This window comes from Thamnophis elegans, chromosome 10 (assembly GCF_009769535.1).
Source record: "Thamnophis elegans isolate rThaEle1 chromosome 10, rThaEle1.pri, whole genome shotgun sequence".
NCBI classification, from domain to species: Eukaryota; Metazoa; Chordata; class Lepidosauria; order Squamata; family Colubridae; genus Thamnophis; species Thamnophis elegans.
Genome location: NC_045550.1, coordinates 40,155,890 through 40,179,775, shown reverse-complemented (window position 1 = coordinate 40,179,775; position 23,886 = coordinate 40,155,890). Strand labels below are relative to the sequence as shown.

The 23,886-nt window shown below is 39.3% G+C and overlaps 1 protein-coding gene across 1 annotated transcript in view; it reads left to right on the top strand.

Moving 5' to 3' along the window:
• The first annotated feature begins 550 nt into the window (after positions 1-550).
• Positions 551-23,886, top strand: part of DNER (delta/notch like EGF repeat containing) — a 137,994-nt gene continuing 114,658 nt past the window's right edge. Inside the window, exon 1 of the mRNA XM_032224850.1 lies at positions 551-907. Coding sequence (XP_032080741.1) covers positions 650-907 — 258 coding nt within the window. The 5' untranslated portion in view covers positions 551-649. The remainder of the gene's footprint in view (positions 908-23,886) is intronic.

Sequence of the window (23,886 nt, the reverse complement as noted above, 5' to 3'; positions counted from 1 at the left end):
ATTCATTATGTTGATTAACTGTGTATCATACTGTGATTAGGCAATTTCATTTTTAGTATGATTATTCTTTTCGACTACGGGTCATCAAAATTTTTGAAGGTATGATAGCTAATTCATTTTGCTCGGTGTCCATCCAAAAAGCTCAGGGCAGGTTAGGGGATTACATTTGCGAAGTCCGCTAAGATTCCAGGGAGGCCTATGGTAACCAAATCAGCGTCTGTGTGAAGATTCTGGTCCACTAGGCTGTTCCCGACCACCCATCCCTCTCCTCGCCCTATAACTACGACCTCTCCCTACGACCAGCCCCGTTTTTCGCAGGCTGCCCAGCGCGCGCGTGCTGCCATTTATGGCTTTCGCCTTCTCCTCTTCGCCCCGGGAGTTCGCCTCCCTGTCCTTGGCCGGCCAGCTGCGCCCCTCTTCCAGTCCGTGGGCTCCCAGCGCCAAAGTCCCAGCAGCGCCCTCTATCGGTCACTGGCGCTGACGTGTGGCCATGCCCGACCACTCCCTCCCCAGTCTCCGCCCGCACGTTGTCAGAGCTGGGAAGCCGCTGTAAGCTCTGCCGTCTCCTCAGCATTTCCTTCTTACTGGTAACCGGAGCACCGAGCCGGGCGCGCTCTTTGCTTTGGTTCCCTGGGCGGCCCGCGCCATTATGTCTCGTGCCGTCCCGCTCCTCTTGATGCTGCTCTGCTTGGCCCAGCGCCGCGCCTCCCTCGCCGGGCCCACCGCCTCGTCCCTGGAGAGCGTGGCGGACCCCTGCCTAAGCCAACCCTGCAAGAACAACGGCACCTGCACGCCGGTCTTAGCCAAACTGCCCGCCGCGCCCCACCGCCTGCCGTTGCTTTTTCTTTCGCCTCAGCCTGCTTATAGCTGCCTCTGTCGCCCGGGGGTCACCGGCACCGAATGCCAGGTAAGCCCGGGGAGTCGGGCGCCTTCCCTTGGGGGACCTTGCGATCCATCAGTCCGACCCTTGCAAAGCGCTCGCCTGTCCTCGTTCATCTCCGCCTTCTTAGGCTTCTCTCTCGGGCGTCTTTTGGTGTCCATCTGCCGCCCCCGCGCCTTGGACTCCATCGGCCCGTTGCTTTCGCGGATCCTTCCTCCTTCCATCTTTCCCATCAACCTTCCCTCCCCCCCCCGCCCCATCTCCTCCACCCCGTAGATCGCGTAGTGATTTTGGTTCGCTCCGCAACCGTGATCTTCCTTGGCGGTCGCTCTCCAGGCGGTGGCTCTGCGCTGCTTTGCACTGGTCCCTAAGAGTGGTTTGAGTTCCTTTGATGCAGAATCCTTATCCGACCGCTCTCATTTCGGTTTCTACCTCCGAGTCGGGGCACGCGACTCTTTTGTGGAATCATCCACCGTGGCCCCTTTCTTGTGACGGATCGCTCATCTGTTACACGCACCGAGCCGGACCTCTCTGTGGGAACCGAGTCCCGTGGCCTTCACACATGGGCGCTAACAAGGGCAAAGGCTTGAAGTGCTGAACTTGAAGGGCATATTCTGTGCCTTCACCAAAAACCTTTCCATATGAGCACCCTTCCTATGTAAATGATTTTGCACCACTTTAACTAAAGATTTTCTTTTAAATCCGGTCTAAGTGTGGTTTAGTGTAATCTTGGTTATTATTTTTTATATGGCTTTTCATATCACGCAAACTCTGGACTCACTTTATGATTAATTGTGCCCTGTGAATCAGAAAATGGGTTAATTAAATAAGCAGGTTAAGCATTTATGTGAAGGCAGCCTTGTATTTCTAAGAGATGCCACCAAAGATGCCAATTTGGAGTCTTCCTTTTGAGCTGCTTGAATGATGCTGCCTGGGGGGGTGTTAGAATGACAGTTGCAGAAGTGCCTTCCAGGATACAGTATTGCAAATTGTTGGTTGACAAGATTCTTTTCTGCTCAAGGTTAAAAGTATTTTAGAGCTTAATGATGTTTTCCATCGGGGTCTTGGTACTTTCATATACATATTTTCCCCCCTAGTGATTAATATGCTAGTGATTTTTGTCACTAAGAGCCAAATAGGACTTGTTCACAGACTTTGGGTAATCGTATGGTTTCCCATTTTCATTTGAATTAAAATAGGTAAGTAAAACAACTAGAACTGCTATTTTCCTCCCCTCAATTATGTTTTAGTATGAAGAATATTAAACTTTTGCTAACATCTCTTATGAAATGTTATGTCTATCCAGTTTGGTGTAGTCTTTAAAATGGTGCATTGATATTTGTCTTTCATTCTTTCTGATGAAGAGAAAAGATGAAGAGGAGGAGGAGGAAGAGGAATAGAATGATGATGGTGGTGGTGGTGGTGATAATGAATTTGGTTATAGAATAAGGCTGCAATGGACTACATTTCATGTTTACTTAGAAATAATCTCATAAAACTAATGGCTTTTACTTCTGCATAATTATGCCTAAGTATAGGTTGCTAATCAGTGATGCTATTTTTACCACCCTAAATTTACTGAATATTTTTAACATGGCAAAAAGATTTGTAATCTTTTTCTTTCTCCCCCCCACCCCAATATTACGTAAGATGTTGCATTTATGAATACAGGGATAAGAAAAGAACAAAAGGCTACTGTGAGAAATACTGAAAATTAAAGACTTTATGAAAGAACTTGGGAAAAAGAAGTTCTGCGTTTTATGTCACGGTGCCCCACTTTCTGCAGTGCAAGTTTGTGGGAGGCTGGATCAAACCGAGGAGAAATAAATGGAACTCTTTTAAACCAAGTGAATCTTGTAAATTAGGTGTTGACTGTTCCTAGGTTTTCTTCTGTGTTGGAAGAAAGAGAGTGTTGTATGAATTGTTCTGCCTTCTGGAAGTTAACAAAGGTAAATTGCTATTTTAAATACCAGTAAAGTGTAATGTCTAGAGAAGAAAGAATGGCAACTTGAGATACGTTTTAGCCATTTATATCCACTTTGTTCAATTCTCATTATTGTACACTTTTATGTAATTAATCCTAAATGTTATTGCATGAAATCATTGAAAAATAAGTATATTTAAATTCTTTTACATTTTGTTGCAAGATTATGACTAAATTTGATCAAATTGGATTGATTTTCTGTACTATTGGAAAACTGAATTATCACGTCAATTTGTTTCACAATGGATACTCAAGCTTTCCTGCAAAACAAAAAGGTTCATTTTCCCAGTGAAGCATTCATGTCCCCTTGACCAGAGGGCAGATTGAAGAAGATGCTGTATGTGAGGCCATTGGAAACACTACAGAGCCACCAACATAGCTATAGGCCTTCTTAGAAGAACTTTTGTTTACAATTGAGAGCTTGTTCTTCTCCAAGATTTTCAAATAAAACAATAAAGGGAAGATAAAGGTATAGGCTATGGTAGCAGAAGTAGAATTGGATGCAGTTTGAAAGGAGATATCAGACAAGTTGATTATTATATTTTAAAGGTATCTTGTTGATCTTTCAGAAAAATAAATTGCTTTTTAATGGACCTTCCTCTTTCTGGAGTAACAGTTCTTGATTATAACTTCCCCATGGTGTTGACATTTCTGCCCAGCTTGTTGACCTCCATGATTTTTGTTTTTGTATTTTCCTATTTCCCAACAAAGATAAGGTGACCAGATTTTCAGAAGAGGGACACCCTTGACCGGGGGGGGGGGGGGGGGGGGGGGGGGCTTGATTAAAAAAAAATTTTTTTGTCAAAAGGTCACCCCAGGACACTGAAACCAGCATAAATACGAATCTGTTGCCAAACAAAATTTTGATCACGTGACCATGAGGATGCTGCAACGGTCGCTAAGTGTGAAAAATGGTCGCAATGGTCGCTAAGTGTGAAAAATGGTCTCAACGGTCGCTAAGTGTGAAAAATGGTCATCAGTCACTTTTTTCAATGCCATTGTAACTTTGGTCACTAAATGTTTTCCCCCTCCTCGAGACTCCTCACTTCTTCCTTCATTCCTCTTGCTTATCTACCTTCACCTTATCTGTCTTCTGCTCTTTCCCTCTCTTCCTTCCTTCCTTCCTCCCTCCTTCCATCCTCTTCTTTCCTCACTCACTCCCTTCCTCCTTTTTTCTCTTCCTTCCTCCTTCCATTCTTTATACGATATAAAATTCAATGAGGGTGAAACACACCAAATCTGGCAAAGCTGCCTTGCACCAACCTGGCCTGCCTATAGAATAGCAGCCACTTTGAGACACATAAACCTGGTCTGAACATATTGCATCACAAAGATTTGCAAAGATCACATTTGCAAAAAGGAACATTTCTTGTAGTAAATACATTTTATAAACAATTTAAAAGTAAAAATCCCCCCAAAATAATAAAAAAGGTATTCTATAAATAAAAGAAATCCTTAAAAACCATTGTTAAGTATTACACCAGCAATAATTTATACTGTCACCATTTCAAACTATCATCAGAAATACGAATCCGTTGCCAAACATCAACATTTTGATCACGTAACCATGAGGATGCCACAACGGTCGCTAAGTGTGAAAATGGTCGCTAAGTGTGAAAAATGGTCATCAGTCACTTTTTTCAATGCCATTGTATCTTCCTGATTATTAAAAGTGCAAATTCACTCAGTGTCAATCATGACTCCTGAGTCCATTTCAAAGTATTGTGCATAGAAATTTTAAAAATGGCTTGTTTCAATTTATTTTGGATAGAATCTTTTTTTAAATAGTCTAAGACAATTTAAAAAAAGAATCAACACAGAATACCACTATTTTAAAAAATCATATGCACAATAAATAAAATATTATTTTAAAATACATTGAGCCTATACTCCTTACAGTAAATGACTCATCTGGAAACAAGCCAATAGCATTTTTTGTGCTTTCAAATTTACAGATGTTCCAAAATCAGCTTAAAGTCCAAATAGTTAAAGACCACCCCCCTCAAAGCTATCTTACCAGAGCTTTAAATATCTTCTGGGGAGGCCCTGTAATCCCATTCATGACAAAGGTAGGGCTTTCTCAGGAGGAAGGTTTCAGCTGGTGCCCATCCTTTGGAAACCTCCCCCAAGAGCAGGGAGCCCTAACCTGCTGTCCATTCAGGAAGGCTGTACAAATTATTCTGTCTTCTAGAGCCATTGGGATTTAATATGGTTTTATCACTGGATTTTCTTTTTATTGTTTTTGTGGAATTGTTACAATGATTTTATAATAATATAATTTTATTTGGCATTTTTGTTGCTGTAAACTGCTGAAAGCCCCTGATAGAATACAAATTATTTAATAATAAATTTAAAAAGCTGGGTGCAAGATATGAAAACACTGCAAACTATTGTTCAAGATAATTTGAGAAAAGGGAATCATTCACCAAGAGTGCTAATAACTACTGCTAAGTTATATAGCAAATCAGATACTAAGGCCTAATGCCACAGAGGGGAGAGAAATTCATAAGTTTTCAAGATTTCCTGCACTGCTTCAAACATATACACTTAATTAATACCAATGAATCCACAGCTATTATTTGATACAAGAAGATGGGTATGGAGAACGGAAAGAAATTTAAATTAATAAAAAAGATGCCACTGAAATCATCTGTTTTAAATTATAATCCCTCTTCCTGACAGTGGATCAATAAAAAAAGATTATGCCCAATTCAAACTGGAAAAATACATTTAGCTCAAAAAAATAAGATCGTCATGGTGATGAAAGAACATGGCAAGTATCCCTAGGAATTATTTGTCTCTCCAGGCAAATAAGGAAATACCTGTTGCTCTGGTCTTTAATGCAATTCTTGCTTAAGGCAGAGCCCTCCCCCGAAAAAATGCTTCTGCCGGGCTGCGAGAGCCACGTGGAAGTTGTCTGCACAGCTGAAAAAAGGACTGTTTGCTGGGCTGGGAGGAGGAGACAGCCCCCTGCCTTCTCCCCCTTTGGCTTTGCGGAGTTCCCAGCCAGCACGGGCGGCAAGTCTGGATGGAACCACGTGGAAGTTCTCTGCGCGACCGGCAGCCGCTTTTTACTCCCGAGTAAAATTTTTACTCGGGAGTAAATTTTACTCCCGAGTAAAAATTTTACTCGGGAGTAAGTAAAATTTACTCCCGAGTAAAAATTTTTACAAAACATGATTAATTTTACTCACCACCAGTAAGCGCAGCTGCAACCCCAACAAGAAAGACAAAATAAAATGGAGACTCCTCTGCGTCCTCAGCTAAGGAGTCCAGCCAATCAGTGAGCTGGTTGGCCAGCTCACTGATTGGCTGGAGTCCAGCCAATCAAATCAGTGAGCGGCAGGCTGGGCTGGCTTAAATTTGTAGGTAGCATAGAACAGAACGATGAGCCAGCCCAGCAGCTGATGGGCGGGAGCTGCCAGCGCCAAAAAAAGCGTGCCTTTTAAAAAAGCGGGCGGGACGCGGGAAAATGCATCAAAAAGCGGGGGTGTCCCGCCAAAAGCGTTATGTCTGGTCACCTTAAACAAAGACACAATTACAATTTTATTTATTAGCCGTACTGGAGCTCATGACAATATATACAGATTTCCCTCTTTCATTTTCTTCTTAATAAACCAGTGAGTTTGGGAGGGCTGGGAGAGGGACTTTCTCCAAATTAGTCTAATGAGTTTCTTCCACCTTGATATGTGGAGCCACTTTTCAGATGGTGGAAGCTTTCTTGCTAGATTTGGAAGTAATTCTAAAAGCAGTTCCTTCTACCAGGCACTCCATGAAACTTAAAACTTATAATGAAATACGTGCTTTATATTATATCATAGACAACCTAATACTATATATTGAGTAATCAGTATTGCTTATGCAGTATCATATGAATCATATTTAGTATGCACTTCACCAATTCATTCATTTTTAGAATGGATATTGGTCACATAAAACATGAAGTTTAAAATGTCTGCTCTAAACCAATAGATAAAGCAAACTTATATGATTTTTAGGATTATTGAATACAATTGTAGATAACCCCAGAAATGCTTTTTGTTGCATTATCCACCTCCCCAAATATTTGCATCTAGGCCTGTGATTTTGAGAAAAGATTGAAAACCACCATACTGAATCAAGACCAAGAAGAAATGACCATGGATGAGAAACTAAATTTCTAGTATATGGGTGGATCAAATTGGTTGTAAACTAATTTTTGTTTTTACTGAAATGCTAAGTAAGAAAGATTTGTTTTCCACTCTTCATAGTTTGATTATAAAAATATTAAATATATTTGAATTATTTTGTGTTTTTAAAATACATATTCACATTTTCCCAATTTTCCCTTAACTTAATGTTTGAACATGTAGATCAGCATGTTTATGATGTTTTCTATGTCTGCCAATGTTAATTAACCTCTGAATGTGATTTTGAAAGGATGCCCTTAAGAGTTAGGTGTAAAACTAAGCAGTTCAGATTGTCTTAATGGTAAATAAAGTGTCCTTCTATTTATGCATCATGAGCTATATAAATGCTTAGAAAAGGTTCTTTCTTTTTAAAGTACTCAAAAAGTCTATTGAATCCATTGAAAAGGCTGCTTTGCATAATTTACAGGTCATTACTCTGTAAATTGTTTGCTTCAAGAAATACTTTGAGAGTTTCAAAGACTATGATTTGCCTTCCTGTATTCATAGTTGTTGAAAGGCCTTGAGAAAAGCTTTGTAAGGAAATTATTAACAAAAAAATACATCAAAATGTTTTAGTGTTCTATTTTCTAATTTATTTTTCTCTAAGAATCATTTTCATTTTTCTATTATTCCTACTATCATATGTACTTCACCAATTCATTCATTTTTAGAATGGATATTGGTCACATAAAACATGAAGTTTAAAATGTCTGCTTTAAACCAATAGATAAAGCAATTTTTGAGCAGGTAAGGATTCTATCTTGTAGGGGGGAATATATTATGCTTGGTGATCTACAAATTGTTGGAAGAATAAAAACAGATGTAAAAAATGAGGGAGGGCCATAGATTCAGAACATTTACTAGAATGGATACATACATTTTTGTTCAATTATGATAGTGGGACGGAATAAATAAAAAAATGCATGATAAAATGGATGCAATAGTGTAAAGAAACAAGTTATAGCACAATGATGGGAGCAATTATGGAACAATGGCATAAAATCTACCCTAAATTATAATATTAGGAAAAACATATAAAATATTTTATAATAGTTATATAATTCCATTAATAATCACCAGGAAATACGTATAGTAATAAATGTTGGAAATGTCATAAGACACAAGAAACATTTCATTCTATGTAGTGAACATGTAAAACAAATTTCAAAAGTACCTCAAAGGAATGTACAGATTATCCAGAGGAATTTAGCCATCCAATTTGAAATGAAACCAAAATTCTTCTTAGTAATCTAATTCTAAAACATATTAACAAAACATACCACTTTATTAAGATACATCTATATGGTGCAAGGATAACTCTAGCACATTACAAAAGATATACATTACTAAAGAGCTCAAAATTGGAATTGAAACTTGGACAATATTAAGTCATGGCAAAATGAATTGAATCACCATATGTGGACTTGAATGTTTTGCGCCTGACAGCAGGAGATGAGCAAAATTTGGCCTGGTTATTATTTGGCTAAGAGATCACAAGAGATAGCAAGGACTGTAGGGAAGGTTAAAAAATAATTCAGAAGCCAGCAGTAACCATTTTCATACTATGGTTTTTTACATAAAATTACCTTACCAAAAACTGAGCTTGACTTGAAGAAAACATTTACATTTATGCCTGATTTGTTGTCTCTGAACTTTGCCTCAAACCTATTTTGTTACTTATAAGTTCATTTGCAGATTATACTAGGCTGCTCATGCCCCCATTGGGCCATCATTTCAGAGACATTTCTTTACTTAAAGAAAGAAGCAGGATGGTCAAGAGTGGATAAAAAAAAATCAGTGGTAGCAAGAGCAACTTCCAACTTCCTGCTGGCTTCCCCATTGAATTTCCTTGTAAGAATCTGGCAGGGAGCATTGGAAACCCCCTTCCCCTCCTGCCCCTTTCTTTGCCCGCCATCGGGCAAGTGGTTGCTGCTGAGTGGAAAGGAGTGAGGGATTGTGAAACTGCTGGAAAACTGTCATGGGACATTGAAAATGAAGATCCCATGACTGCAGCAGGCACTCGCAGCATAAGTAGCAGCCAATGACATTCAAGCAGCCACAGCTTTGCCAAGTTTCATTCCTCAGTAGTCATCCTGGATTTTGAGTACATTCTGTAAGTTAGCCCACTTAAAGTATCTTGGTTTGAAAATTGTTGCCCTATAATGCCTGAATTTGCCCAATTCAAGGTTATTACAAGGTTTAGTACTATAAAGGTTCCAATTTCCTTGTCTAATCTTAAATAAAGCATACTATTTTCTCCCCTTATTGATTCTTAAAAAGATTTTCCTAAATGTTATTTACTCAGTTTAATATTTTCCATGTTTTCTGTTCTTGCGTTACAAATATCTTGCCATTTACTGTAGCAATCAAATGTTTAATGTACTCTTTTAATCTCTTATATAACTAATATTTTATCTGTTTATTCCTTTACTGCAGTTAGGTCATTTCAGAATGTTGATTATAATGATTTTGTGGAGTGGTCTTTTAAAGGTGGCAATGTTTATTTCTACATTTATTTATATACGTGGTGAAGTGGATTTGCTAAGTCTGAGGGATGTCATGTTTTTTCAGCAGATAAGGGCTCTGGGCTTCTAAATAACCTTACAATATCATTGGTTGGTGACACTCTCTTTCCTGTTGTCTGACTGTTTCAGTCTTTTCTTTACATTATCTCTCTCTTTTTCTAGTATTTTTGTTTTGCTATTTATTTTCTCCTGTGTTGAACCACTGAGATTGTTTTTACTTCCTAAACAATGAAAATTGTATGTCAGATTTTCCAAGCTATTACTCAACTTCCATTATTATTCATGATCTTATAAAAACTGTTAGTAGCACTGATATTCTTCCTGGTCAGTACATTTACCTTGGACACAATTACCTTTGTCCAAATTACAACTAATGGCTCAAACAGATAGGATTTTTTATTTCGTGTTTCGACTGCTGTTTCTTCAAAGTTTCATTAATATAAAAATATAATATTACAAAAATCAAATGCATTAAATTCCTAAATTATAAAACACAGATGATTGAAGATTCTATAAAATATAGTTTTACACGGATGGAGAGGCAGAGAACGAGAGCAAGATAGGCTGTAATTCCATTATTCTGTCCTTCCGTACCACAAGATATTGCATATTTCATTTCTATTAATCTTTCTAATTCTAGATAAATCTTTAGTAATCTGTTACTAAAAGTTGCCAAAGTACTGGCTGTTTTTCTTATGTTAAGCCTGAAATAAAAGCCTTTTAATGCATTTTAAAAAAAAATATGTAATAATTTTTGACTTTCGCATTCCATCCCTTCTGTATATAGAAATGGCTCCTTATGATTGAGTACTATCTTTATTGGAAGTCCTTGGCTATAATTCAGAGGATCATTTAATTGACCCCATTGGATGACTTGGCAATTAAAAAAAATATTTTTGATGCAATATGCAAAGCTACTTTGCAAGGAAAAGCAAACCTTCTTATTGAGAATTGCACTTACATAGAGTAAGAGATTTTATTATTTGATAATTCTGAATATTGAAGATTCAAGTTTTTTTTCACTTGAATTGGAAATGGTATGTGATTCTCAGGATTTGGAAATTAAAGATAAACTAGTCAGTTGGTTCAACAGAGATTCTCATCTAAACCTAGAATTTTTTTAAATTCTTCCCTCCAGAAGAGTAAATAATGAATTGATGTAAAATATTGATTTTAATTAACTCAGGAATCTGATGGGAAAATCAAGGAAAAGGAAAGTCTGAACAAGAAAGAAAATTCAAAACAGCACTCCTTTCTTAAATTGCCATTACAAATGTGTTTAATTCAACATTATTCAAACAAACTGATACTTAAGCAATGTAATTGGTTTCTTCCCATTCTCCTATTTGCAGTTTGGCCATATATTGAATGGGAAGAGAATTCTGTGAGATAAATTTATGCAGCTGCCCATTTCACATAAGTGACTCTGTATATACACAGGTATATGGTATTTTTTCAATTCTTAAAACTCTCTCTCTCTCTCTCTCCTTCCCCCCCTGTGTGTGTGTGTGTGTGTGCGTGCGTGTGTGTGTGTAAGTATGTAAAAATTATGAACAACTTTTGGACTTCTTTAATAGTGTCTTTACATTTTACTCATTTTACCTTTTGTATTTATTCTTTATAACATTGTACAGTATGTTGCAGGTTTACTATTTTTCTTTTTGTGTAAAATACCCTTTTTATAAAAAATGAAAAATAGCAAATAAACTCGTATTAAAATATATTTTGAAAATGATATAATTATTTGATTTGTTTTGCATTTACTATAATACTTTTATGTTTTAGTAATGGGGAGGAGGGGTGCCTTCAGGTAGTGACTACCTGAATTAGTGTTTGCAGTTTTCTTGTCAAGGTTTTATAAGGTATCCAGGAATGACTTTGGGAGACATGAGCTGGACAAGTGACATGTAAAAGATTTCTCAGTCTATAAGGAGGCTAAAGAGAGGAGATGTGAAAAGTGTTTTAGAAATAACTTGGCCTACTTTTCTGGAGAAAAACTAAAGCAGGGTGGAAATACTTTCAGTCTGGCAAGATATTATTCATGTAATCTTTCAATAAATGTAGAGTTAATACTCATGGTTGTGCTTGTCTGGATTATATCAAAGAGCTAATGTTTTTTCAGAATAGTTTTGCCATTGTGTCCTTCTCAGGGATGAGAAAGAACTTTGTGCTTAAGGCAGGACTAGAAATCACAGTCTCCCGGTTCTAGACTAGTGCTTTAACCACTACCAAACTGCCTCTATATTTTTATGTAAAATTAGTGCTGTTTTTTAAATAAACAGACTACTTCCTTCCAGCAATACTGGTGGCATCGTGTATAGTCAGTTGTGTGAAACTATGGAGTATAGCCTGCCCCAGTGTGATAGGCTTTGTAAAACAGATCCTGTCTAATTGTCATTGTTATTTGCTTATAACCCAAATAGAGAAAAAGTAACAAAGTAAAAGCCATAGGAATAAATTCTTGTGTGAACTACTCGCTTTCACCTGGTTTGGAATCTACCTGATAATACCAGGAGGAATAAGCCTAGGGGGGAAAAAAATCTCAGCCAATAATTTAACATAACCTGCCCTATTGAGGTTTCTGCTCTTGTAATTTCAGCTTCGACGTGTAACATTGTATTAGTAACGCAGTGGGGAATTTGAAAAATTGCTCTTAGAAGTCTAGATTGGACAAGTTTCAGTGATGCAGAGTTGGAAGGTGGTCTTAGCTGTGCATCATATAATCATTGTGCTAGAGTCTTGGCTTCAAAAAGCTTAAAAGCTGCAGGTTGGCCTCCCCTGGAGCTAGTGTATTAACAAAAGACTTATGTTAAGAAAAAGACAAACGTCAGGTGCAGGGAGTCTCTAAATGGAAATTATAACTCACGAGTGGATTCCAAGTTGAATTAAATTATGTATCAGATTTATTCTTCAAACTTCTGAAACATTTGAACATTTTATGTTGCCATTCTTCTAAAGAGAGAATGTGATTTCCAGTAAGAGGCATAAAGTATATTGGCAGTTATTATCATATACAGAGCCAATGTAGGAATGTAAAGTTTGGTGACATTTACCAGAAAAACAACTGGAAAGAAAGATAATTCATTTTTAAGGTTTATTTTATTCTTTAATAAAGTCTTTCATAATGTTGCATCAAATATGAGGAAAAATCCAACCTACTGCATTTCTGGCCATTTTTAAAGAATGAATTACCTGTTTTGGCAGTGGGCACCAGAGTAACAATAAAGTATCTTCTGTCCTTTTCATAAATATGTTACTTAGGAATATTTGCCTTCCATTGAACTTTTTATGATCGCATATCAGTTATCTTATTTAGACGCTGCATCCAATTAGTTATGCAGCCTTTAACTTGGTTAATTTTTCAGTTGTATTTCAATAACCATTTGTAAAAAGCTACAAGAGTTGTTCTGGGTTTTATATTATACATTTTTCAAATTCAGTCACATCTCTACCTGAGTTTATCAATTCTTCAAGGTAAATCAGATTAGGAAACAATGTGAACCAACGTTATTATTGTAAAGCTATAGTAAAAGAATCATACAAATCTGAATATATTTTATCTCTCCCAATGTCAGGGTTACAAGTAAAACACCCATAGCAAATAAAACTCCGAGGCAGGTAGATTCCTCAAATAGTTTTATTGGATACATCATATTGGCACAGTTCAGGTGAAAACGACTCAGAAGGTTCCAGCAGTTTTCACCTAATTAAAAGTAAAAGTTTTCCCCCTTTCCCAAACAATCAGACACCAATCAAGGTGCTGGCCGGTTGTGTGGTAACTTCACTCCTTCTCATTCTCTGGCCACCTGTGGGAATGTCCTTGGTTTCCAGGAGAAAGTATTTTGTTTAGACTATAAAACCCCAGCTATCTCTACTCCTCCCACCCTATCCCTCAGCTCCAGTGTGGCAACCCTGAAGTCTCAAAATGGCTTCAAAATGGCTTCAGGGCTGACACCCTTTTTCTGTAAGTGAACTAGGGACATGTTACATTATTGTCCTAGATTCAAGTTCTTTTATCTGATCATTGTCTTGGTCACATTTCTTTCTCCTATCTCTCAAGGCATTCTTCCTGGCTCTCTGTCTATCCGTCTTATTAGTTCAAGCTGTAGGGGAAAGGTTATAGTTACAGAATAACCTCTTGCAGAAAGTGGATCTTGCTCTTTGAGACACCATACTTTTTAAGGTCAAATTGGCCGCAATCCTGCTTTTCTTCTGGAACACGGTTCCCAACCTTTCCAGCTCCACAGATCAGCCCTGGCAGTGGTGGGGGGAAAGAGAGAATGGGTTTGTGCATGCACCTGTTGTTTGCACAAATGGAACTTGTAGGTTTGTTCGTTTGTTTGTAGGTTTATTTATATGCCGCCCTTTTCCCTGGGGCGACTCGCGCCCTCGTGACCTCTAGACTGGAATACTGCAATGTGCTCTACATGGGGCTGCCCTTGAAGAGCATCCGGCGGCTTCAGCTAGTCCAGAATGCGGCCGCGCGAGTGATTGTGGGTGCACCTCGGTTCGCCCACATAACACCTATCCTCCGCGAGCTGCACTGGCTACCTGTTGATCTCCGTGTGCGCTTCAAGGTGCTTCTTACTACCTACAAAGCCCTTCATGGTAGTGGATCTGCGTACTTGGGAGACCGCCTCCTGCCAATCACCTCCTCTCGACCCATAAGATCTCACAGATTGGGCCTCCTCCGAGTGCCATCTGCCAGCCAGTGCCGGCTGGCAACTACGCGGAGGAGAGCCTTTTCAGTAGCAGCTCCGACCCTCTGGAACGATCTCCCCGTGGAGATTCGTACCCTCACCACCCTTCAGACCTTCCGCACAGCCCTCAAGATCTGGCTATCCCGTCAGGCCTGGGGGTAAGACCATAGTCCGCCCCCACCCGAATGTTGTATGAATGTTGCTTGGTTTTAATTATATATTGTGTTTTTATGTTATTGTATGTCCTCCCCTCCCATACAAGTTGTTAGCCGCCCTGAGTCCCCTCAGGGAAAAGGGCGGCCTATAAATAAACTCAACTGAACTGAACTGAACTGACTCAGGGAGGCTCACAATCCAAAGGAAGGGGGGAAAACAGACTTTTACATATAAGACAATACCTGATTAAAACACAACATTCATACCATTCGGGCGGGTTACAATCTTTAGCCCCAGGCCTGACGGGATAGCCAGATTCTAAGGGCTGTGCGGAAGGTCTGGAGGGTGGTGAGGGTACGAATCTCCACGGGGAGATCGTTCCATTGGGTCGGAGCTACCACCGAGAAGGCTCTCCTCCACGTGGTTGCCAATCGGCATTGGCCAGCAGATGGAACTCGGAGGAGGCCTAATCGGTGAGATCTAATAGGTTGTGTGGAGGTAATCGGCAGTAGATGGTCTCTCAAGTACCCAGATCCACTACCATGGAGGGCTTTATAGGTGGCAAGTAGCACCTTGAAGTGTATCCGGAGATCGACAGGTAGCCAGTGCAGCTCGCGGAGGATAGGTGTTACGTGGGTGAAGCGAGGTGCACCCACAATCGCTCGTGCGGCTGCATTCTGGACTAGCTGAAGTCGCCGAATACTCCTCAAGGGCAGCCCCATGTAGAGCACATTGCAGTATTCCAGCCTAGAGGTCACAAGGGCACGAGTGACTGTTGTGAGAGCCTCCCGGTTCAGGTAGGGGCGCAACTGGTGCACCAGGCGAACCTGGGCAAATGCCCCCCTAGTCACAGCTGACAAATGGTGTTCGAAAGTCAGCTGTGGGTCCAGGAGGACTCCCAAGTTGCGGACCCTGTCTGAGGGGTGTAATGTTTGACCCCCCAGCCTGAGCAATGGAATACTTGCCAAATTGGCGGGAGGGAAACACAACAGCCACTCGGTCTTATCCGGGTTGAGCACGAGTTTGTTAGCCCTCATCCAGTCCCTAACAGCTTCAAGTCCCTGGTTCATCACGTCCACCGCTTCATTGAGTTGGCATGGGGCGGACAGATACAGCTGGGTATCGTCCGCATACTGGTGGTATTTTATCCCGTGCCGCTGAATGATCTCGCCCAGCGGTTTCATGTAGATGTTGAAAAGTAGGGGAGACAGGACCGAACCCTGCGGCACCCCATATGTTAGGGGCCTAGGGTTCGATCTCTGCCCTCCAACTAACACCGACTGCGACCTGTCCGAGAGGTAAGAGGAGAACCACTGCAAAACAGTGCCTCCCACCCCCACCTCTCGCAGTCGTCGCAGAAGGATACCATGGTCGATGGTATCGAAAGCCGCTGAGAGGTCAAGCAGAACCAGGATGGAGGCATAGCCTCCATCCCTGGCTCTCCAGAGGTTAAGTGTGGGGGGAAAGACCCCCTCCCGAAGGATCCAACCGCCTGGATCCAGCCCCGTGTCACCTCCCTGCTGTTGACAACCAGCCAGGAGGGGCACGGGTCCAGTACACATGTGGAGGCACTCACAGCTCTCATGGCCTTGTCCACGTCCCCAGGGGCAACATCCTGAAACTCAACCCAGCGATGGTCTACCAGATTATCCCCTTGTGCCTCGGCTGGATCTGCAGAATCGGAGTCCAACTCCGACCGAAACCGAGCAACTTTGTCCGCCAAGAACTGGACGTACTCTTCAGCCCTACCCTGCAGGGGGTCCCCCGTATCCCTCCTATTTAGGAGGGAACGGGTTATCCTAAACAGGGCAGCTGGGCACGACTCGGCGGAGGCAATCAAGGTGGCAATATAAGATCTTTTTGCCGTCCTAATTGCCCTGATGTAATCCTTGATGCACGATGTTAGAAGTGCTCGGCTTGATTCGGATTTGTTGGATCTCCACAAGTGCTCTAGGCGTCTCTTCCGGCGCTTCCTCTCCCGGAGTTCCTCGGTGAACCAAGGAGGCCTCCTGGATCCACAGCCTCGGAGCGGCCGTAGTGGCGCAATCCGGTCAAGAGACCCCGTCGCTGCTGAGTTCCAGGCTGCAACCAGGGTCTCCACCGGACTGTGGGCGAGAGTATCAGGAATAACCCCAAGCTCCGTCTGGAACCTCAAGGGGTCCATAAGTCGCCTGGGGCGGAACCATCTGGTCGGTTCCTCTTCCCTACAGCGGAGGTTTGGCCTCCGAAAGTCAAGCCTCAGTAGGCAATGGTCTGACCACGACAGGGGTATGATCTCATTACCCCTCAGACCAAGATCACAAGTCCACTGCTCCGAGAGGAATACGAGGTCGAGCGTGTGACCCGCTGAATGGGTTGGGCCCCGAATTACCTGGGTCAAGCCCATGGCTGTCATGGAAGCCATGAACTCCTGCGCTCCATCAGAGTGTTCACCGAGCGAAGGCAAATTGAAATCCCCCAGAACTATAAGCCTGGGGAACTCAATCGCCAGCTCGGCTACCGACTCAAGGAGCGAGGGGAGGGCTGCTGCAACGCTGTTGGGAGGCAGGTACGTTAACAGCAAACCCACTTGACCCTTGAGGTCCAACTTCACCAGCAGGGACTCACACCCGACAAGCTCCGGAGCAGGGATCCTACGAGGTACTAGAGACTCTCGGATAACTTTGTGCACTTGCCCAGTGATTGCGCGACCTGGGTCCCAATGGACCACGGACTGGTACCAGGCCGTGTACCCAGGGGTTGTGGATCCCTGTTCTGGAAGGTGCTGAAGACCAGGCTGTTTGTCCCTGTATGGAGGATAGGAAGTTAGTGAAGTCAAAGTGATTTATATTAATTTGAGATTTTCAGCTGGCATATTTTTAGAGTGTGTGTTGTATGTTTTATTAACTATTTATATTGTGATTTATTTTCAAACTTAAACTTTACCACCCAGAATATTTTTAGCCAGAGGGACAGTCATTTATATCTATATAAAGAAATATTCTGCCTTGTTTTTGTAAATCCTTTTGAATTGTGCTTTTTATTTGAAGATATTGAAACCCCTGGGTAATTGTGACTGTTTTGAAGAAAATCTTGAAAGATTCCATCTTTGTTTATTAAGAAATAAGTCTTAAAATCTATACAAGTTAGTCTCTCCATTATCTGATATGGTTTCAATTTTCAGAAAGGGAAAAAAAGAAAACCAGGAAATACACACCAATCAGATTGATATCAAGCGTTGGTAAAATTCTGGAAAAGATAATCAAGCAGAGGATTTATGATCACCTAGAAATGAACAAAGTGATTACCAGAAGCCAGGGTTTGGGTTTATTAAAAGCAGATCATGCTAAATAAACCTTATTGCCTTCTTTGATGATGTGATAAATTAGTGGACCAAGGAAATGATGTGGATATACACAGAGTTCAGTGAGTCACTTGAGAAAATAGACCACAACATACTTCTTCAGAATTATATTGGCTTTTACTTCAGATAAATACTGTGTGATTATCTGAATCTTATAAATTTAATATGATACTGAATTGTACTGCTGAATATATCAAATCTCAGGAATCTCTTGGATGGTTAATTAATTGTAAGTATAATTATCAATATGCAAGTTTAATTTGCCAGTTTAATTTGCCAGTTTAATTCTTGAAATTTCTTTTTCTTGTCATCTTTTCCCTGCCATACTTCTGATGCCAGTAAAATTAAAGAGAGGAGTACTTGACCTTGTTGTATCTCATTCATTACCCGGGTTAACAGTTTGATCAAGATTTCTTGGAAGATCTTACAATATATTTTAGAAAAGCCATCTGGTCCTGAGGATTTTTTCAATTTCAATATCTGTGTTACTTCTTTTGTTTCATCTTTTGTTACTGGATTTTGTTGATCTGAACATTTCCCAGTCTGCGTTGTTTTTAAGTACTCTTCTCCAGATTTAATGCCTGCATTAAGAATCGATTTATAATTTCCTCTATGATTGAAACATATACCTTACATTTCAAATAGAAATAATAATCATTATTTCCTCTTGTTCTTTTCATATTTGAAGATGCTAAGTAATTTACTTCCTTTCTCAAAATATTCCCTTTAATAAAATTCAATGTCTTATAAATTAGGTCCAATTTATTACAAATTGTTTTAATCTTTTGTCCTAATTCCAAGTTTAAGTTATGCTTATATATTGATTCTAATTGCTTCAGTTCATTATCAACTTATGCTTTTGTCTTTCTACTTTCTACTTGATGCCACAGAAATAAACAGGTTTTTAAAATAAATGCTTCAGATTTAAGTTTTTTCCCCTCACTCCTAAATCTTATAGGCAGTCCAGGAGAATATCCTGCTGAAAGATATAAAAAGGTGGTGATAGATCTAACAAGACCAAGAGAGCTTCATTCCCACAATGCAAATTCAGACAGAAGTCATCCACTTAAATGGACATTGTCATGGCTCCTTCACTTAATAACCAAGAAAGAAACCACTCAACTACATGTTTCAGAAAAAACCAGTGTCAGGTTTAAACAGAAATGTAGGAGTTTGTAAGAAATACCATTATTGTAGTTCACAGAAATAAAATCTTATCCAGGAAAGATTTAATATAAAATCCCTTAACAGTTACATTGGTTCTGTGTGCCAGAAATTCAATATAGGATCTAAAAAAAGAAACCTCTTTACTAATAAAACTAAAAATAGCTATACTTTTCTAAAAAATACTAAGTAATGATATTCTCTAAGCATAGCAAGATATAAAAATAAAAGAATTGAACAAAAAGGAGCTTTAAAGAAAATTTAGAATACTCTAATGATTTACTTAATTGCCAAAAATGAAATAAATTATTTAATAAGTTCCCAAGACAAAAGATAAATGAACAAGATTTTAAAACTATGTTATATTTCTTTTGAAGTCAAATAGCAAGGTTTCTTAAGTTTAGCTTTGTTGGCAATTGATAATTATGTACAAAATAGATTTTTCATCTAATTTATACCTATTTCCAAAAAGTAGGTATGTAAAAGCATATTAGGTGACCATGAAATTGAATAGAATTTGATCAAAAGCAGGATATGTCACTTATATAGAACACTATGGGAACATTCCTAATATTTCACACAATTTGAAATTCCTCTTATATATGTGTTTTATATTCCCGATTGTTAAATCTTATGTTTGCCTTAAAGCATAAGATCTGTTTCAGTTGCAAATGATAGAGAGAAGCTGAAACATCTGGTTTCCAGTGTCAAAAATGGGCACAACAGTTTTGTAGAAAGAGGGAAGTCACAGCAACTACAAGGAAATATTAAGCGATATAGCAGACATTGTTCTTTCTTTTATAATTTCTAGCAGATAAAGTATCTTATTTATGTGGAAATATTTATAGTCTTCTTGAGTGTGCTGGTTGTTTTATATCATGAATGTATTAGAACTGATGAAAGCTAAAGTCCATGAAAAAATTGGAAGAGTTATTTATAATGCAGTTGTATGTATAATCAAATAATTCCTTTTGTATAATTTTATTATATTCCTCCTTCGCTTTTATTGATGTTGTTAAGCAATAAACATGAATTTTTCTATATTTTAAAACATTACTGAAATTACTATTTGTTATTTTATCCTTTGCTTTGATTATTGGGGTAATTAGAAATACAATACGCCAAAATTAGTAAGAATCCAAACCTCATATTAAATCTTGGTGAAATATTGAGTAACTTACAATAGTCCCCTCATTTTACTGCCGACTTCATAAACAATAATCTGTATAATATTAAGTCAAACCAAATCATATTACATACAATGTATGGTTCTTTGGGTCTAATGTAATTTATTCTAAGGAAAGCATACGCAGAAAAGCAATATTGTTACCTTCCCTTATAATCTGTTTATCTGAGAAGGTGATTTATATGGGAGGTATATGAGATCGGAAGAGATCTAAATTGGTCCTAGACTCCCCTAAGTCATTTATACAGTTTATTACAAATGTCAAGATGTGTCTGGTCTTGGAGGCCTTGACTTTCTATCTTGTCATGACTCATTAACCATGTTAATATTCATTACTGCTGATCCTAGGTGTTTAGGCTGCTTAATTTCCATTAAATGTCATTTATATTTTGCCCTTGAATTAATATCTGGTTGGTCTGTTAGTTTGTGATATCTAGGATCAGTTTTTATAATTGTTGCTCTTAGCGTATGTGCAGGATAATATAGAACAGAAAGCTATTTGAGACTTTAATTGCTGAGCAAACTGCTTTCCTATTTTTCTATCCTTTCCATTTCTGCAGATGTGTAACATAAAGGGTTATAAGATGTTTACATACTGTATAAGATGTTTATATTAAGTACCTAAGCTTACTTTATGATTGTTATTACTAGCTACTAAATTTGTGATTTTTAAATTAAAAATAATATTTTAAAGCACCCCCTTCTTTTTATTAAATTTGATTGATTAGAATATTCTACTATTGCAGATTTAATTGTTTAATATTTAAATTAGATAAAGCAAAATTAGAGAAATACTTGGAGGCTGAGGACTTCCTTCTCATTTGGAAATATAAGTTTGTATTTTTAAATATGGCCAGATCTTATTGGGACCAATGGCTTTATATTTCAGTTATGAAATGAGGTCCATGAATGAGGTCCAGCCCCACCCAGATTGAGTGTATGATGTGCTGCTTTTTAATCTGTTTTCTCTTTCCCTATTTTTAACTTTTTATCTTTTTAATCTTATATTTTGTAAGCCGCCCGGAGTCCTTAGGGATTGGGCGGCATATAAATTCATTAAATTTACAAATTTATATTTTTTAATCAATCGATTGAATGATTTTCATTAAACCTTTTATTACATGTATAGACTACAGGTAGTCCTCAACCTACAACCACAATTGGAACCAGAATCTTGGTTGTTGAGCGAAGCAGTCAATAAGTGAGATGCCCACGTGATTGCTTCACCCAATGAGCACAATCCCAGCAGCCCTGTTGAGGTTGTTAAGTGCTTTTGTGGGTCATTAAGTGGATGGGGTGCTTCAGGGAGGCTGGGAGGTTTGGGGGAACATGAGAGATCGTGAGGACAGTTCCGTTGGCTTTGGAGGGACCTGGGGAAGGGCAGAGCCAGTGTGGACAGGGCTTTTCGGGATTAGAAAGACTTGTAGACAGGGAGGGGCAGGAGAGACAGAGCTCAAGCGATGAGCAAGAATCCCTCCTCCTGATCCTAGAGCACAAAGAGAAGATAGAAGGCGAGAACAACACAGACTGAGCCAGCTACGAGGGAGGAGAGTGCCCTGCCCCCCTTCACAAGGCATACTTGGGGACTAAAATGTAAGGAGATGCCAATGGGAGGGGCATTTGTCAGGAACAAGCATTGAAACTGTGGAGCCTCATGTGTACTTGCCAACGCCTGGAGATTACTGTGATTTGTCTTGTGAGGCTTGCCTGGTTTGTCTTGGTTCTTCTGCCCTTGGTTACTGATTTGCTCACTTGCTCACTGGACTACTCACAGCCAGAGGTTGTTGAAGGTGCATGTGAGAGCTTTACTCCAGGACTTGTAGTAAACATAGGGACATTTGGGGGGCAAAGTTGGAACAATAAAGGGGAGTTAGACCAGTTCTCTGCTGTGTTGCTTTCGTGCCATGTCCTGGGTCATTCCTTCAGAAGCTGAAAATTTTCCTTTTGAAATTCAAGCAAGACTTTCATCCCCTTAGTACAAAAACGCTTGCACATGGAGTATGCTGAGACTCTCTTACTCCTGGAGGCATCCTGCACTCTTTACCTCACCATACTGCCTTTCTTCTCTCTTCTTGGATTTTGGCGCTCTCTCATATCTGGTTGAAAGAGCTGCCTCCTGATGGAGCTTAGTAGAATTGTGTATAATTCATGGCTTTAGATTGGATTATTATTATTATAATAAAGTATGTTTATGTTCTGTAGGGAGAATGAGGCAGACAGGAACTGAGGCAAGGCAGGTTGAAACTAACACAACCTTTATTTACAGTAACATACAGCTCAATGTAAGGCAAACCTCGAACCGGCAAACAGCAAAACATTTGACAGCTGACAGCCCTTTTATACTAGAGCTGCCAGATGCTTAACCAATAGGGTAGCTGGATTCTCCCGCTGGCTGGTTGCTCGCGTCTTAGCCTCAGGACCTAGCAATGCAAGTCAATGGCATCGTAGCCTTGAGGACTTAACAGTTTATGTTTGATTTGATATACATATTGAAAGAAATGCGCTGATTAAATAGGTTTTTCATTGTAAAATCATGTGAATATGCTTATAATGCAAACTCTTATTCCCAAACCAAATAAAGTTTTCTGGCAAACTCAGTTTATGTCATGCTAAGAAGAGTGCCCATGTTAATTACGAAGAATTGGATTCAGTTCTTTGAAGGCAATAGGGATGTTTTAGACCAGGAATGATTTAAACTAGAAACAGGTTAATATTTGTTTTCATTTCAATGTTCGTGTTTTTGTGCAAATTTTACTTTAAAGGAAGTAAGATCACTAGCATGATCCTGGAATTCTGTGTAGAAGAAGAATGGATTGCTTGTAGTAGGGAATACAACTTGTTTTCCACATTATATGCATTATATGCATTATATGCATTATATGCATTATATGCAAACCGGATAGGATTGGATGATTTAGAATTAAGTTAGTTAAAAAAAAAATAAAGCCCATGTGATGAGCAATGAAGGAAGTTTGGACAATGTTGAGGTGGGTAGGAATGGTGGAAGAAAAGGATCTGTTCTGCTGTGAAAGCTGCTTTTTCCATATAGAAAAAAGTTGCTGTGAACAATTTAGTAGAGAGAAATAACTGTAAGAGGCATGTCCAGATTGATCAAAACCTCAGAATACAAGATGACTGTGAGGTTTTCTGTTGTGTAGTCATAGCGCAGAAGGAAATTTGAACATGATGTTTTCCCAGATTGACGTAATTTTTATGCACTATTAGGATAATAAGAGCTTTCAGCAGCCACATTATTACTATTGCCCTTTTACTCAAAGGCAGTGATTGTATTTTCAAAAGTTGCTCTCTGATTAATGGTGTTAACAATGATTACTTCCCTTTTTCTCTCATTACTATAGAAAACTACTATATAATGAATTCATAGTAGATAACAACCTTTTAGCTTAAAAGACTGGTTTCAGTAAGAGGAATTTTTTTACAGCTTTCCCAACACTATAAAAATAGAAATATTTGAAACCAAAAGTGCCGTTGAAAATGTGGTGCTAAGCTTTTACCATTGTGGCCACTATTCTAATCTCTTAGAAATGACATGTTAAAATCCCCAAATGTAATAACAGTGTGGTTCTTATCAGTTTCCGGTATATTTTAGATATGCGTATGATTTTCATGTAGTCAGTAGTCATAAATAAATCATTTATGTGGGAGATGAGGTGGGAACCAACTGTTCCCAGGCACACAGTGATGACCACTGTATAAATGCATCATAGTTGCCCAGCTTCAAAGTATCATGAGCCATACCAAGGACTTGTTAATTTGGA